This window comes from Dendrobates tinctorius, unplaced genomic scaffold (assembly GCF_039654945.1).
Source record: "Dendrobates tinctorius isolate UK_male_01 unplaced genomic scaffold, ASM3965494v1 ptg000086l, whole genome shotgun sequence".
Lineage (NCBI taxonomy): Eukaryota > Metazoa > Chordata > Amphibia > Anura > Dendrobatidae > Dendrobates > Dendrobates tinctorius.
Genome location: NW_027361754.1, coordinates 10,609,994 through 10,629,051, shown reverse-complemented (window position 1 = coordinate 10,629,051; position 19,058 = coordinate 10,609,994). Strand labels below are relative to the sequence as shown.

Genomic DNA, 19,058 nt, shown 5'->3' with positions numbered 1-19,058 from the left:
CCGCCTCTGGCCAGGTGTCTGGAAAATTCTAGCATCCAATAAAGCCAGTCCCTTTCCCAGGTTTAGATCCTTCTGGAACAAATGGCTCCAGATGACAATTTAAACAGGAGGTAAAATTCTTCAGAATCTTTCCATTAACCCTGTAACTCCCGATGTGGGAGCGAAAGAGTTTTTCCAAAGTTTCCTCGTCATGACATGTGGATGGGGCTTCTGAACTTTTCGGGCCAATCAGGGAGTGCGTCCCTGAGTGACGTCTGCAGGGGGCGTGGTTATTGCGTGGCAGAGTCCTGGGGGGAAGTAGGGGGTCACTCTCGGGGATTCCAGTGGAAGCTGCTGTGGAAGGTGCGACATGTTCCTGGGGCTTCTGAGCTCGCTGCTCCTCAGCTGTGTGGCCCTTGGCTCCAGCCCAGGGGGTGAGTTTTTGATATTTGGCCATTTCTGGACTCTCCCCTATTCATTAGACACATCTGACAGAGGGGTCTCTTATATCACACCCATGTGTGGGGGCATCCAGGGGACCAGAACTTTGTCTTCCTTCCCTTACTAGAAATGTTACTTTGTTCTCACAATGTCATATACAGAAGAGGTCCCAGTGCTGTAATAATAATCGCTGCCATCCTGGATACAGAGTTGCAATAGTTAAACATTGGGGACATTCATCTCTTCCACCAGCCTGCAGAGCCTTGCAGTTCTCTTATATATTGGGTTCAGAATAGCTGCTGCTGCAGAACCTCTTGGATTCCAATGAGTCAGTCTATAATGGTGGGATGATCCCAGACCAGTTATAGATATAGGTAACCTGGACATGGTACAAATGTGCGTGGGGGGTCAGTCAGGTCCTGTGCGTCTCTCACCGGCACCCCTATATTTTTGTCATCAGTGTTATAGGATAGAACTAGCAGATGGCAGGTCGGACCGTAGCCAGGGATGGTCCCAGTCCATAGAAGCATCATTAGTCCCGCTGTGTTCCCCAGCCCTGAGGTTATGAGTCTGTACCTGCCACATGGCGCACTATTACTTTAATACATGCACTTAACCCTCTGCAGCTTCACAATCTCCCTGGTGCAGACCCTGAGATCTCTTGGATTATTGTGCGGATCATAGGCTGGTTTCACACTTGCGTTTTTTTCCGCGGGATTTTAGCGCTAAAAAACGCATGCGTTTTTTTTTCCTATACTTTGCATGGGATGCGCTTATGTGCGCATACACATGCGTTTGTATGCGTTTTTTTGCGGTATGCGCTCGGGCGCACAGAATGCATCCTGTTGCATTTTTTGGGCGTCCGACTTGCCTCAAAAAAACGCATGCGCGCGCAATGCGTTTTTTTACAGCAAGACACCCATTATAAGTCTATGGGTGCGCATATGTGCGCATTGGCATGCTTATGTATGCGTTTTTTTGCGCATGCGTTTTTTTTTTACCATTAGTTGGACAATGGAATTTAGGGGTTTGGGTTAGAGTTAGGGTTAGTTAAGGGGGTTTAGGGCTAGGGTTAGGGTTAGCTAGGGTTTAGAGTCAGGGTTAGGGTTAGTATGGTTTGGTTAAGGGTTAGGGTCAGGGTTAGTATGGTTTGGTTAAGGGTTAGGGTCATGGTTAGGGTCAGGGTTAGGGTTAGTAAAGTCATGGTTTGGGTTAGTGTGAGGGGCCACCTAATGTTGGAAAAAAAACGCAAACGCGGTAAAAACGCACTAAAAACGCATACAAACGCTGCGTTTTTTTCATGCATGCTCATAAAAATGCTTGAAAAAAACGCAGCGTTTGTATGCGTTTTTTCAATGCGTTTTTTTGCGGGAAAAACGCGCTGCAAAAAAAAGCAAGTGTGAAATTAGCCTTACACGTTCATATGGACACGTGCATTCACTGATTTCTACAGGTACACAAGTGTTGTGGTCCATCAGGGTAGGTCTCAGGGGCCACAGTAGCACTTTTAATTCAGGGAGGTTGCCAGTAAATTGTGACACTAAATTTATTGTTCACATCTTATTCTGCGTCTGCATTTGGTGCATAAATCAGGAAAAACTCCCGGCACAGGCTCCAGATGCCTCCGATTACCCTATGTGTGCCAAAACAGAAAAAAAAATATATAAAAAAACGCTTAATGACTGAACATCAAGTTGGTTTACAGTAGACAATAATAACAGTTTTTCAAATATTTTTAAAAATTTTTCATTTTTTTTTTTTAAAGGAGACTTGCTCCAACAACTCAGTGTGCACACAGCCCAAGACCCTCGGGTGAACAGGTAGCGATGACAACAACATGTAGGAAATGATGTATTGCATTGCACTCATTTACAGAAACAGATAATGTTGGAGCCTCCTAAGGCTGAGTGCAGACGGACTTTTTTGCCCTGCTGATTTTTCCGCGCAGAATTGAAGAAATCCGCAGGTCAAATGACCTGCATTTTTCCTGCGGATTTCTTCCATTTTTAATGCGGTTTTTTTGCGGTTTTTGTGCGGTTTTCCCCCTGCAGAATTGGAGACAGGGGAGGTGGAAAACCGCACAAAAGTGACATGCTGCGGATTTTGTACTGCAGGAAAACCGCGCGGAAAAATCTGCAGCGTCTTCTGCACAGCGGTTTTTTTTTTTACATTGATTTACATGCTACTGTACATCACACTACGGATCCGCAGCGTTTCTGCGCGGTAAAATCCGCTGCGGATCCGCAGGAATTCTGCATCGTGTGCACATAGCCTAAAACCCATATTATAACCAGAGAACACTGCAATACATCCCCTATGGTGGTAGATGACCCGGCGTCCATCGTGACAGTGGTCACCATCGGGCACAAGCCTCCTGAGCGTCTGTGTCTGACAATGGCCACAAATGTAGTGTTGACTGAGCCTTCTATTACAAGCAAAACTGATTTCAGTAATAGGGTAAAGTGGGTAAAAGTCATATTTTACAGCCTAAAATAAAAAAAAAAATTAAAAAAAGCACTCATAGCACATGCACATAGCTTTATATGGTGACATCTTGTGGACGGGTGCAGCTAAATCATCCTTTTCCAGGGAGATTGAGGCATTGTATAAGATGCACAGATCATTTTGGAGGAGGATTTTGCAGACTGGGTGTAGAATGTGATGAATAGAATAGATCCATTCATTCCCCATTGCTGCAGGAAGCCTCCGCCGACTGCGCAGGCCACCGATAGCAGCAAAATCAGCTCACAGCTGTAACCTCACACTTTAAAGGGTGCAGTCGGCCATAAATACTTTCCTTGTCCTGCACTAGACTTTTTTTTTCCCCAAGAACTTATTAAAAAAACAATTACAGAAATTCTCGGCTTCGACAAAGCTTTATTTTAGTTGTGCGGCAACGATGGAGGTGACAGATACTTTGTGTAGTGTCTTCTTACGGATTCAAGTTGTGTCTCTAAAGAGGAAGAGACTAAATGTCAATGACAATATGACTTTTCTGTAATTATTCAGGACTGGGCTGACTGTATTTCCAATTTGCCAAAGTGAAACGAGATTGCACTTACATTATTATTATTTATTTATATAGCACCATTGATTCCATGGTGCTGTACATATGGTGAAATCTTTTCTAGCGCTGGATGGAGAATAGGCATCCCCATTCTTGAGATACGTGAGTGTCCCATCACTGAGACCACCACATATCATCATCTTCATTGGTATTGATAAAGCATTTAGGTCCTAAATTGTTAGTCTTCATTGTATAATTGTCCCCCATGTGTTGCTTAAAGGGTTATCATCTTAGCAATTTCGTACTTATCCACAGGATAGATGATAACTGTCACAAGGGTGTCAAGTCCGCCTGGAAGATCTGGAGTAAGATGGTCACGTTGGATAATGAATCTCTTTAGAGATGGTGTGAGTTGTGACCCATATTAAATGGATTTAGTTTCCTCTGGTGCTGAAGAGGTTAACAACCCTTTCTATGCTGGTCAGAAACATGCAGATGCATTTCAGTACTTCTGAAATGCTCATTACCTCTTCCTATAAAAACCGTTAAGACCTTCTTGTCCCTGCTGGTTAAAGATTTGTCCTCCTGTGCAGTGCGCTAAAGTTAAGTGGTTGGAGTAGAGTTGTTGCCGTAGTGTTCTGTGGTTTGCTGTAGTACATGTGTGTTTCTCTCCTGTCCCTGTTCCCATTTAGATTATTCCTCCCTGTCCCTATCCTCCCTATTGTTGGTTAGTGCTTTTGTATGATCGTTTTGTCTTTGTGTCTTGTTTGCCTTACATTTCTGTCCCATGCCTCACAGTAGAGGGGACGGATAAGAGTTTAACAGGAGCATAGTATGGTAAGAGACCCTGGCCTTTCTACCGTCAAGAGTATCCCCAGGACTGAGATGATTATCCCCAGTTTCAGGGATAGTTTGAGGCCCCCTTTCCTTACCGAAGACCGTCACAGCATGACAGTAACACTGATTATTGTGGGTGTCACTGCTGGGACCACCACTGATCCAGAGTATGTGGGCTCCTGTTTCAACCCCTTTCCGACATCGGTCATACATTTACGCCGATGTCGGACTCCCTCCCTTTGATGTGGGCTCCGGCGCTGAGCCCACATCTTTCCCGGGACATGTAAACTGTTTTGAACAGCTGACATGTGCCCGGGATATCCGCGGGTGGCATCGCGATCCACCCGTAGCTATTAACCCTTTAAATGCCACTGTAACGCTGACAACGGCATTTAACATGCGCTTCCAGCAATCGCGCTGGAAATCCGTCCACCCGTGACCCGCGTCACGGGTCACCAGTGTGTTGGCATGACAACTGGAGGTCTCCTGGAGACCTGTATGGTTGTCAGTGCCGGCTTGATGTGAGCACCAACAAGTGGACGGCGCTCATAATAAGTGAGTAATTCTGCTATAAAGAGGCGATCTGATCATCGCCTCTATGTAGCAGAGCTGATCGGGCCGATCGAGCTATGGCAGCTTCTAGTCTCCCATGGAGACTATTGAAGCATGCCAAAAGTAAAAAATATAAAAGAAATAACAAAATATATTAAAGTTCAAATCATCCCCCTTTCGCCCCATTCAAAATAAAACACAAAAAAAATCAAACATTCTTGATATCGCCGCTTTCAGAATCTCCCGATCTATCCATAAAAAGTAGTAGTAGTGAGGAAAAAAGTCAAAACGCCAGAATTACATTTTTTTGGTTGACGCAAAATTGCATTAAAATGCAATAACAGGCGATCAAAAGATTGTATCTGCACCAAAATGGTATAATTAAAGATGTCAGCTCAGCACGCAAGAAATAAGCCCTCACCCAACCTGAGATCACGAAAAGTGGAGACGCTACGGGTCTCATAAAATGGCGCATTTTTTTTTTTAACAAAGTTTGGAATTTTTTTCACCTCTGAGATAAAAAAGAACTTGGACATGTTTGGTGTCTATGAGCTCGTAATGACCTGGAGAATCATAATAGCAGGCCAGTTTTAGCATTTAATGAACCTAGTAAAAAAGCCAAACAAAAAACAAGTGTGGGATTGCACTTTTTTTGCAATTTCACCACACTTGACTTTTTTTTCCCATTTTCTGGTACACGACATGATAAAACCAATGTTGTTATTGAAAAGTACAACTCGTCCCGCAAAAAACAAGCCCTCACTCGGCCATATTGATAGAAAAGTAAAAAAAAGTTATGGCTCTGAGAAGAAGAGGAGCAAAAAATGAAAATGCAAAACCGAAAAAAGCTTCGGGGGTTAAGGGGTTAAAGTCGTAATGGCCACTGAGGGGCGCCATTGCCTCATTGTCTATGGGACAACCGGATACAGCAATGAATTGAGTGGCATCATGAATGCAAAGGTATCTCTCCATTCAAATAGGGAATTTCAGAGCCCCCTTTTAAGAGATTGGTTGGAGTCTTGTGGGGGCAGGAAGTCTTGTCGATAATTGATAAATGGTGGCAATGACCCTTTAATACTACTTGTGTGTGAGCACAATGTTTCCCTATGAGAAAAAAGTTGTATCTATTTCCATCAGTCACAGGAATCACAGACCTGTAGGGACAGCAGGGATTGTAGCATATACTACCTTCTGCTTTGCATTGGGGTCTTAGCTGCCAGAATGATGACTACTTTCCCTCATTTATCCTTCTCCTTCTTCCAGACAGTCTTTTGGTCTTAACTGTGGCCACTGAAGAGACAGACGGCTTCAGAAGATTTCAGAGATCTGCCCAGTGCTTCAACTACAAAGTGAAGGTGTGTGATAACCTGGTTCTGACCCTCAGGGCATCTGCAGGAGGAATTCCAAGACTGACAGAGGAAATACTTCATGAATGACTAAACAAACAGGAAAAATCCGTAGCCCAAAGTAGTAATGAATGAAGACAAAGTAAAAAATATACTGGTCTTTGTTCTGGGGATGAACTCGTTCAGGACTTTAAAGGGGCTCGAAGTTTTGTATAAATAACACATAATGGCAATATCTGCAGATTTTATCCTTCTGCCCGACAGTTTGAAAGATCTCTGCTTTCTTTAAGCGTATGGAAAGCTTATATTGCCGAATTCTATGAGTATTTACAGCCTTTTAGACGCCAGCGCATACGCTGAATTTATGAAGCAGATGAGGCTTCAGGAGAACATTAGCTGTGTTTTCCGAAAGACCTTTTTTCGTGTCTTTTTTTTTTTTGTTTGTTTTTTTCTTTTTTTAACTGTATCTATAATTTAGTGATTGGAAGTTGCCAACAGAATGGTCAGGTCACTTCTTTTTAGCTTCTTCACGGCTTTCAAAGTCTGAAGCGATTAGTAGAAGCTCAAAAAGGCGGAACATATGCACAGCAAGTCGTTCTGACATGGCAATGGATATGTTCATTATAGATCTTTTTAAATGCTTTTTCAGGCGGAACGAGCATGTAAGGTACAACATGTGCACACAGCCTAACGGTGGATATAATACATGCTGCAATATCTATGCTTTATTTGAGCAATCAATAATATTCAATGTAATACTTTCCCTGCGGAGATGTTGCACTTGGTGACATATTCCCCGCTGATGCTGGGGGTCCCTGTAACTTATCACCTAATCACAATAGTGCACTGCTTTTGAAAATAAAAAGTTTGATACAAATCTACCAATATTTTGCATGACTTTTGTACCAATTTTGTGTTCCATCGCGTCTTACTCTCCAGTCACATTCTGAGCTATTTACTAAACTATTCTGGTTTCTTGATCCCATAGAGCAGTGCGCTGTGGATGCTGGTACTGAGGATTTGTAGATACCCGTACAAGTAATGCAGCAGTGATTTCACAGTACCTCCATATTTGTTTCCCAGCGATGTGCCTGCTCTAGGGTTTAGGGTTTATTAATACTCCATTTGTAATTTGACTGCAGGTGTTGGGTCATGGAGAAGAATGGCACGGGGATGGCCAGAAAGTCCGACTCCTGAAAGCCACTTTGGAGCAGCATGCAGACAATGAAGACCTCGTCATCCTCTTCACTGAAAGGTAAGAACAAAGGACAGACCCCCAGCATCATGTTGATATAAAACCTGAGGTACGAGGTGCATGGTGCCTCAGTGATGTCACAGGTTCTCACTTTTTGTCATATTACTTTTACAGTTATGATACCGTCTTGGCCTCAAGTCCGGCCGAGCTACTCAAGAAGTTCAAGCAGACTAAAAGTAAAGTGGTTTTCTCAGCAGAAGCAGCAGCTTATCCTGAGCGCCGTCTGGAGCCCAAGTATCCATCTGTGCGAGAGGGCAAGCGCTTCTTAGGCTCCACAGGTATACGCTCATTAACTGTCCTAATTACATGTGAGCTGAGACCCCCCACTACTCCCAGGAACTAAGGAGGCATTGTTCTCTGTAGGGTGTTTTACCCCGTACTGTGCGGGTCCGAGGTTTTCTCTCTTGGATTCATGAGCTCGGCGCCAAAGAACAATCGCCATAGATTTCAATGCCTTTTCAGGGGAAGTTAAATGTCATTTGTACTGATTATTCCCTATTTCCAGCTTTCATAGGTTATGCTTCATATCTGCATAAACTACTGGCGGACTGGGATGGTGCGGATGATGTCAGCGACCAATTGTTTTACACCAAGATCTTTTTAGACCCAGTGAAAAGAGTAAGTGAGAACAAGAAGTATTGTCCTGTCCTGAGATAGAATGTGATCTAGCAGCAAGTAATAGGTCAATCCTGTCATTAACAAGTTATATACAGTGGCATGTAAAAGTTTGGGCTGCAGCTATGGAGGATCAACGATACTGGTAAAGGATATGGCGATTAGTAAAACTCGGCTACCATTATATTCTTGCACAGAAGTATAATACTGCCCCCTATGTACAAGAATATAACTACTATAATACTGTCCCTATGTACAAGAATATAGCTACTATAATATTGCCCCCATGTACAAGAATATAACTACTATAATACTGCTCCTATATACAAGAATATAACTACTATAATACCGCCCCAATGTACAAGAATATAGCTACTATAATATTGCCCCCATGTACAAGAATATAACTACTATAATACTGCCCCTATGTACAGCAATATAACTACTGTATAATACTGCCCCAATGTACAAAAATATAACTACTATAATACTGCCCCTATGTACAAGAATATAGCTACTATAATACTGCCCCCATGTACAAGAATTTAATTACTATAATACTACCCCTATGTACAAGAATATAACTACTATAATACTGCCCCCTAGGTACAAGAATATAATTACGATAATACTGCACCTACGTACAAGAACATAACTACTATAATACTGCTCCTATGTACAAGAACATAACTACTATAATACTGCTCCTATGTACAAGAATATAACTACTATAATACTACCCCATGTACAAGAATATAACTACTATAATACTGCTCCTATGTACAATAATTACTATAATACTACACCTATGTAAAAGAATATAACTACTATAATATTGCCCCTATGTACAAGAATATGACTACTATAAGGCTACCCCTATGTACAAGAATATAACTACTATATCCTGCCCCTATGTACAAGAATATGACTACTATAAGGCTACCCCTATGTACAAGAATATAACTACTATATCCTGCCCCTATGTACAAGAATATGACTACTATAATGCTACCCCTATGTACAAGAATATAAGTACTATAGTACTACCCCTATGTGCAAGAATATAACTACTATAATACTACCCCTATATACAAGAATATAAGTACTATAATACTGCTCCTATGTACAATAATATAACTACTATAATACTGCCCCCATGTACAAGAATATAACTACTATAATACTGCGCCTATGTTCAAGAATATAACTACTATAACACTGCTCCTATGTGCGAGAATATTACTACTATAATACTGCTCCTATGTACAGGAATATAACTACTATAATACTGCCCCTATGTACAAGAATATGACTACTATAATGCTACCCCTATGTACAAGAATATAACTACTATAGTACTGCCCCTATGTACAAGAATATGACTACTATAATGCTACCCCTATGTACAAGAATATAACTACTATAGTACTGCCCCTATGTACAAGAATATGACTACTATAATGCTACCCCTATGTACAAGAATATAACTACTATAGTACTGCCCCTATGTACAAGAATATAACTACTATAATACTGTTCCTATGTACAAGAATATAACTACTATAATACTGCTCCCTATATACAAGAATGTAACTACTATAATACTGCTCCTATGTACAGGAATATAACTACTATAATACTGTTCCTATGTACAAGAATATAACTACTATAATACTGCCCCTATGTACAAGAATATAACTACTATAATGCTACCCCTATGTACAAGAATATAACTACTATAGTACTGCCCCTATGTACAAGAATATAACTACTATAATACTGTTCCTATGTACAAGAATATAACTACTATAATACTGCTCCCTATATACAAGAATATAACTACTATAATACTGCTCCTATGTACAGGAATATAACTACTATAATACTGTTCCTATGTACAAGAATATAACTACTATAATACTGCCCCTATGTACAAGAATATAACTACTATAATACTACCCCTATGTACAAGAATATAACTACTATAATACTACCCCTATGTACAAGACTATACTATAATACTGCCCCTATGTACAAGAATATAACTACTATAATACTTCCCCTATGTACAAGAATATAGCTACTATAATACTGCCCCTATGTACAAGAATATAACTACTATAGTACTGACCCCTATGTACAAGAATATAACTAAATCCAAAGCAAGCCCCTCTTCCACTGCAGCAGAGCTCCAACAGGCCTGGTCACCTCAAGTCCCTGTGTCCATTAGAACAGTTTGTAGGATTCTGTCTCGAAATGGCCTCCATGGTCGAATCAGTGCCCAGAAGCCAGCACTAAACAAAAGGCAAATAAAAAACCGTGGGGCATTTGCAAAGTCCCACAGCCTGCTAAACAGATGGACGCTGGAAAAGTGGAAGAAGGTGGATTTCTCTGAAGAATCTTCAGTAGAATTACACCACAGCCACCGCAAATACTGCAGGAGACCTACTGGATCCCATATGGATCCAAACTACACCCAGAAAACAGTTAAATTTGGTGGAAAGATAATGGTCTGGGGTTACATTCAGTATGGGGGTGTGCAAAACATTTGCAAGGTGGAAGGCAATATCAATAGCCTAAATATCAAGAAGTATTAGCTACCTCTTATATTCCATATCATAAAAGGGGTCAAATTCTGCATCAGGATGGTGCTCCATCTCATACATCCATCTCTACAACAAAGTTCCTCCAGGCAAAAAAGATCAAGGTGCTCAAGGACTGGCCAGCCCAGTCACCAGACATGAGCATCATTGAGCATGTTTGGGGTAGGATGAAAGGAAGCTTGGAAGACAAAACCAAAGAATCTAGATGAACTCTGTGAGGCATGTAAGACTGCATTCTTTGCTGTTCCTGATGGCTTCATTAATAAATTGTATGAATCATTGTTGAACCGCATGGATGCAGTCCTTCAAGCTCATGGAAGTCACACAAAATATTAAATATGACGCACCACAACTTCATTCACCAATGTTATGCAACATATATTTGTATTTTAAGTTAATTATTTGTTTGAATATCACATTACTTTCTGACCATTCTGTGTCCATTAAATGATCAATATTTCTGCATTGATGTCAATTTGTTTTCTTAACCTAAGCCACATTTTGGAGGGTTTCAGCTTTCAAAAGAGTAATTTATACAACCAATGGATGAATTAAACGTCAGGTTATAAGCTTTTATTTACATAACATGGATAAGCGACATTACAGGGAGTGTACAAGAAAATAACTACTATAATACTGCTCCTATGTACAAGAATATACAGTTGTGGCCAAAAGTATTGACACCCCTGCAATTCTGTCAGATAATACTCAGTTTCTTCCTGAAAATGATTGCAATCACAAATTCTTTGGTATTATTATCTTCATTTAATTTGTCTTAAATGAAAAAACACAAAAGAGAATGAAGCAAAAAGCAAAACATTGATCATTTCACACAAAACTCCAAAAAATGGGCCAGACAAAAGTATTGGCACCCTCAGCCTAATACTTGGTTGCACAACCTTTAGCCAAAATAACTGCGATCAACCGCTTCCGGTAACCATCAATGAGTTTCTTACAATGCTCTGCTGGAATTTTAGACCATTCTTCTTTGGCAAACTGCTCCAGGTCCCTGATATTTGAAGGGTGCCTTCTCCAAACTGACATTTTTAGATCTCTCCACAGGTGTTCTATGGGATTCAGGTCTGGACTCATTGCTGGCCACCTTAGAAGTCTCCAGTGCTTTCTCTCAAACCATTTTCTAGTGCTTTTTGAAGTGTGTTTTGGGTCATTGTCCTGCTGGAAGACCCATGACCTCTGAGGGAGACCCAGCTTTCTCACACTGGGCCCTACATTATGCTGCAAAATTTGTTGGTAGTCTTCAGACTTCATAATGCCATGCACATGGTCAAGCAGTCCAGTGCCAGAGGCAGCAAAGCAACCCCAAAACATCAGAGAACCTCCGCCATGTTTGACTGTGGGGACCGTGTTTTTTTCTTTGAATGCCTCTTTTTTTCTCCTGTAAACTCTTATGTTGATGCCTTTGCCCAAAAAGCTCTACTTCTGTCTCATCTGACCAGACAACATTCTTCCAAAACGTTTAGGCTTTTTCAGGTAAGTTTGGCAAACTCCAGCCTGGCTTTTTTATGTCTCGGGGTAAGAAGTGGGGTCTTCCTGGGTCTCCTACCATACAGTCCCTTTTCATTCAGACGCCGACGGATAGTACGGGTTGACACTGTTGTACCCTCGGACTGCAGGGCAGCTTGAACTTGTTTGGATGTTAGTCGAGGTTCTTTATCCAACATCCGCACAATCTTGCGTTGAAATCTCTTGTCAATTTTTCTTTTCCATCCACATCTAGGGAGCTTAGCCACAGTGCCATGGGCTTTAAACTTCTTGATGACACTGCGCACGGTAGACACAGGAACATTCTGGTTTTTGGAAATGGACTTGTAGCCTTGAGATTGCTCATGCTTCCTCACAATTTGGTTTCTCAAGTCCTCAGACAGTTCTTTGGTCTTCTTTCTTTTCTCCATGCTCAATGTGGTACACACAAGTACACAGGACAGAGGTTGAGTCAACTTTAGTCCATGTCAACTGGCTGCAAGTGTGATTTAGTTATTGCCAACACCTGTTAGATGCCACAGGTAAGTTACAGGTGCTGTTAATTACACAAATTAGAGAAACATCAGATGATTTTTCGAACAGTGCCAATACTTTTGTCCACCCTCTTTTTTATGTTTGGTGTGGAATTATATCCAATTTGGCTTTAGGGCAATTCTTTTTATGTTTTTTCATTTAAGACAAGTTAAATGAAGATAATAATACCAAAGAATTTGTGTTTGCAATCATTTTCAGGAAGAAACTGAGTATTATCTGACAGAATTGCAGGGGTGTCAATACTTTTGGCCACAACTGTAACTACTATAATCCTGCTCCTATGTACAAGAATATAACTACTATAATCCTGCTCCTATGTACAAGAATATAACTACTATAATACTGCACCTATATACAAGAATATAACTACTATAATACTGCACCTATATACAAGAATATAACTACTATAATACTGCTCCTATGTACAAGAATATTACTACTATAATACTGCCCCTATGTACAAGAATATAACTACTATAATACTGCTCCTATGTACAAGAATATTACTACTATAATACTGCCCCTATGTACAAGAATATTACTACTATAATACTGCCCCTATGTACAAGAATATAACTATGATAATCCTGCTCCTATGTACAAGAATATAACTACTATAATACTGCACCTATATACAAGAATATAACTACTATAATACTGCCCCTATGTACAAGAAAATTACTACTATAATACTGCCCCTATGTACAAGAATATAACTACTATAATACTGCACCTATATACAAGAATATAACTACTATAATACTGCACCTATATACAAGAATATAACTACTATAATACTGCCCCTATGTACAAGAAAATTACTACTATAATACTGCCCCCTATGTACAAGAATATAACTACTATTATACTGCCCCCTATGTACAAGAATATAACTACTATAATACTGCCCCGGTGTACAAGAATATAACTACTATAATACTGCTGCTATGTACAGGGATATGTTCCTTGTGATTATGTGAATATTGTGCAATTCATAGTGATTTTTTTAGTGTAAGATTTTCGCAATTGTTATGACATCTTTGTGCTGATTTCCAGCAGGTTAGGACAGTTCAGTATAACTTACAGTTCGGTAATCTCCTTGTGCCTGGGCTGCTGCTTACATTGCATTATTAAATGAGTAAAATAACAAGTGACAGCTGCAATAAAAACATTTCTGTTTGTTTCATCTATTAAGGAGAAGATTAACATCACCTTAGATCACAGATGTCGAATCTTCCAAAATCTTCAAGGTTCTGAAGGTAAATTTTTATATATATATTTTTTACAGTTTGATTTTGTGTGAGGCTAACCATTTAAAGATACAGCATAATTTGTGTAATTTTTTTCTTACTATTATTTTCATAACGTTGTTTTTACAACAATAAAATGACTTTTTTTTTTTTTCTGGAATAGTTGTGATGGTCAGCTTGTATGTAACCTAAATAAGACCCGCCCTCAAAATAAAAAATGCATAATTCTTACATAAATCTCTTAGACCTAATGAGGCTGGTGTAGTTATTTTAAAAAATTCATGTCAGAGTGGCTGTATAATTCCAATGCTAGAACTAGATCCCTTTTATTTTTTTGATTATTTTTTTCCACGAAATAGGAACATAGACCAAATTAAAAAAAAAAACATGGATATAATAATTTTGTGAAAAATGGACATCTGAATGAGGTCTAACTCAGTCCGCAGCTTTAGAAACTAGTGCACGACCATTGCTGCTCAATTAAGGTCTATAATGGACAAGTCTCTCATGACCCTCTATTCGGTGTCGAGCACTGTAAAAACGCTAAGCTTGAGCTCATACACATCTGTACAGGCAGAGCTGCAGTGTAAAGCATAGGAGACATAGACCTATGAAAACCTCTGAGATTGTATTGCAGTCCACATCTTAAGGTAATTGAAATAAAAATTAAATTATTTCATTAGGATTTTAACTTTTTTTTTCCAGGGGATGTTGTTTTAAAGTTTGAGAATGGGAGAGTCAGAGCTCGAAATATGGTTTATGACACTCTCCCTGTACTAATACATGGAAATGGACCATCCAAGGTAATGTATCATATTGATCACTTCATATGCACAAAAGTATTGTGCAGGAAAATCTGGCTGTTTAAAAAAACAAACAAAACAAAAACAGCACCTCACCTGTTTCCAGATGTATTATACTCTAGAGCCTCAATCACTATTCTACTGGTGCAGATTATGTGAACATAAATACATTACATTACTTATCCTATAAGAATCTGGAGTTACATCTAGCATTACACTCCAGAGCTGCACTCCCTATTCTGCTGGTGCAATCACTGTGTACATACATTACATTACTGATCCTGAGTTATATCCTGTATTATACTCCAGAGCTGCACTCACTATTCTGCTGGTGCAGTCACTGTGTACATACATTACTGATCCTGTGTTAAATCTTGTATTATACTACACAGCTGCACTCACCATTCTGCTGGTGTAGTCACTGTGTACATACATTACATTACTGGTCCTGTACCGATCCTGAGTTACATCCTGTATTATACCCCAGAGCTGCACTCACTATTATGCTGGTACAGTCAATGTGTACATACATTACTGATCCTGAGTTACATCTTGTATTATACTCCAGAGCTGCACTCACTATTCTGCTGGTGCAGTGACTGTGTACATACTTTAATATTACTGATCCTGAGATACATCCTGTGTTATACTCCAGAGCTGCACTCACTATTCTGCTGGTGCAGTCACTGTGTACTTAAATTACATTACTGATCCTGAGTTACATTCTGTATTATACTCCAGAGCTGCACTCACTATTCTGCTGGTGCAGTGACTGTGTACAAACATTACATTACTGATCCTGAGTTACATCCTGTATTATACCCCAGAGCTGCACTCACTGTTCTGCTGGTGCAGTCACTGTGTACAATCATTACTGATCCTGAGTTACATCCTGTATTATACTCCAGAGCTGCACTCACTATTCTGCTGGTGCAGTGACTGTGTACATACATTACATTACTGATCCTGAGTTACATCCTGTATTATACTCCAGAGCTGCACTCACTATTCTGCTGGTGCAGTCACTGTGTACATACATTACATTACTGATCCTGAGTTACATCCTGTATTATACTCCAGAGCTGCACTCACTATTCTGCTGGTGTAGTCACTGTGTACATACATTACTAATCCTGAGTTACATCCTGTATTATACCCCAGAGCTGCACTCACTATTCTGCTGGTGCAGACACTGTGTACATACTGTCACAGTCACGTGTGTCTGGACGCAGCGAGTACCGCAAGGCGAACTCATAAGACACCCGTGACCCTGGATACAGCGCCTCCAGTGGGGCGAATTTAAATAATAAAACGTGCAGCTGGATACGCCGCTTCCAACTGGCGAATTTAGGTATTACACGTTATACATAAAGTAGTCTGGAAACCCCGCCTCCAGTAAGGCGAATTTAAATTATAAAGGGGGAACCTGGGTAACATTAACAATGGTGGGCCCTGCAATAGGGAATAGGGAAGTGGAGACCTCCTGTACTCCCCTGAGCCAGTGTCCCTGCACTCCTAGCGTTCCCGATGCCGGTTCTGCACCGGGCGACGCACAGGAACCTAAAACCCTAGCTCGCCCTGAACCTAAACCCTCACTAGGGAATTGGTCGGTGCGGAAACTAATCCCACCACTGCACTAAACACAGATGAGGGAAAATAACAATACAGGGGAAACACCACTTAGCTTTGCTCTGTTGCGTACGCTCCTAGAAACAGAGCCCACCACCTGTGTGCATCTTCTCCTCCACCCGGATCATCACCATAACTGGATCCTTCACCATAGTGCAGCCTTGGAGCAGAGTCCACCACCAATTGCAGAAGTCCAGTAACAGAGTCCCAAAGATGAGTTCAGCTCCTGCAAAAAAAAGTCAAGCATGCTTGAGTCCAGCTCTCAGCAAACAAGTCCCGCATGCTGAGTACAACTCTCTCCATAGTCGTCACTCCACCAAGCCATGCAAGCACTTCCTGCCGACACCATAAACAGTGACTCCACCACGCCATGCCAGCCCTTCTTGCATACCACATAGCTGCCACTCGTCCCCACTGGCTGGGCTGCGCAGGACTCATGTTCAGCTCCTTCATCACCCAGACTTGCTTCCCAAATGACGAACACACAATATCACCAACAGTGATTGAACACACCTGGCTCTCTTTTATAGAGCCTCACACCTGAATTATAATTACGTGCACTAAACCAAAGAAACTAAAGTGCACTACCACTCACCACCACCGGGGCAACTTAGAATGAACGACACCACGTGTAATAATTCTAATGGCCATCGGGGGCAATCACATCACTTTGGCACCTAGCCAAAGGAAAAAAAAAGTTCACTTATTCATTTAATCTGTCAGATCCACACTGGATCATGACACATACATTGCATTACTGATCCTGAGTTACATCCGGTATTATACCCCAGAGCTGCACTCACTATTCTGCTGGTGCAGTCACTGTGTATATACATTACATTACTGATCCTGAGTTACATCCTGTATTATACCCCAGAGCTGCACTCACTATTCTGCTGGTACAGTCACTTTGTACATACATTACTGACCCTGAGTTACATTCTGTATTATATTCCAGAGCTGCACTCACTATTCTGCTGGTGTAGTCACTGTGTACATACATCACATTACAGATCGTGAGTTACATCCTGTATTATACCCCAGAGCTGCAATCACTATTCTGCTGGTGCAGTGACTGTGTACATACATTACTGATCCTGAGTTACATCCTGTATTATCCCCCAGAGCTGCACTCACTATTCTGCTGATGCAGACACTGTGTACATACATTACATTACTGATCCTGAGTTACATCCTGTATTATACCCCAGAGCTGCACTCACTATTCTGCTGGTGCAGTCACTGTGTACAATCATTACTGATCCTGAGTTACATCCTGTATTATACCCCAGAGCTGCACTCACTATTCTGCTGGTGCAGTCACTGTGTACATACATTACATTACTGATCCTGAGTTACATCCTGTATTATACCCCAGAGCTGCACTCACTTTTCTGCTGGTGCAGTCACTGTGTACATACATTACATTACTGATCCTGAGTTATATCCTGTATTATATCCCAGAGCTGCACTCACTATTCTGCTGCTGCAGTCACTGTGTACATGCATTACATTACTGATCCTGAGTTACATCCTGTATTATACTCCAGAGCTGCAATCACTATTCTGCTGGTGCAGTCACTGTGTAGATACATTACTGATCCTAAGTTACATTCTGTATTATACCCCAGAGCTGCACTCACTATTCTGCTGGTGCAGTCACTGTGTACAATCATTACTGATCCTGAGTTACATCCTGTATTATACTCCAGAGCTGCACTCACTATTCTGCTGGTGCAGTCACTGTGTACATACATTACTGATTCTGAGTTACATACTGTATTATACTCCAGAGCTGTAATCACTATTCTGCTGGTACAGTCACTGTGTACAATCATTACTGATCCTGAGTTACATCCTGTATTATACTCCAGAGCTGCACTCACTATTCTGCTGGTGCAGTGACTGTGTACATACATTACATTACTGATCCTGAGTTACATCCTGTATTATACTCCAGAGCTGCACTCACTATTCTGCTGGTGCAGTCACTGTGTACATACTGTCACGGTCACGTGTGTCTGGACGCTGCGAGTACCACAAGGCGAACTCATAAGACACCCGTGACCCTGGATACAGCGCCTCCAGTGGGGCGAATTTAAATAATAAAACGTGCAGCTGGATACGCCGCTTCCAACTGGCGAATTTAGGTATTACACGTTATACATACAGTAGTCTGGAAACCCCGCCTCCAGTAAGGCGAATTTAAATTATAAAGGGGGAACCTGGGTAACATTAACAATGGTGGGCCCTGCAATAGGGAATAGGGAAGTGGAGACCTCCTGTACTCCCCTGAGCCAGTGTCCCTGCACTCCTAACGTTCCCTATGCCGGTTCTGCACCGGACGACGCACAGGAACCTAAAAACCCTAGCTCGCCCTGAACATAAACCCTCACTAGGGAATTGGTCGGTGCGGAAACTAATCCCACCACTGCACTAAACACAGATGAGGGAAAATAACAATACAGGGGAAACACCACTTAGCTTTGCTCTGTTGCGTACGCTCCTAGAAACAGAGCCCACCACCTGTGTGCATCTTCTCCTCCACCCGGATCATCACCATAACTGGATCCTTCACCATAGTGCAGCCTTGGAGCAGAGTCCACCACCAATTGCAGAAGTCCAGTAACAGAGTCCAAAAGATGAGTTCAGCTCCTGCAAATAAAAGTCAAGCCTGCTTGAGTCCAGCTCTCAGCAAACAAGT

At 41.2% G+C, this 19,058-nt stretch overlaps 1 protein-coding gene across 1 annotated transcript in view; it reads left to right on the top strand.

The window, feature by feature from the left end:
- The first annotated feature begins 261 nt into the window (after positions 1-261).
- PLOD1 (procollagen-lysine,2-oxoglutarate 5-dioxygenase 1) overlaps positions 262-19,058 on the top strand; it is a 52,924-nt gene continuing 34,127 nt past the window's right edge. The window contains exons 1-7 of the mRNA XM_073585035.1: positions 262-413; positions 6,080-6,171; positions 7,305-7,417; positions 7,532-7,695; positions 7,923-8,035; positions 13,868-13,931; positions 14,628-14,725. Coding sequence (XP_073441136.1) covers positions 350-413; positions 6,080-6,171; positions 7,305-7,417; positions 7,532-7,695; positions 7,923-8,035; positions 13,868-13,931; positions 14,628-14,725 — 708 coding nt within the window. The 5' untranslated portion in view covers positions 262-349. The remainder of the gene's footprint in view (positions 414-6,079; positions 6,172-7,304; positions 7,418-7,531; positions 7,696-7,922; positions 8,036-13,867; positions 13,932-14,627; positions 14,726-19,058) is intronic.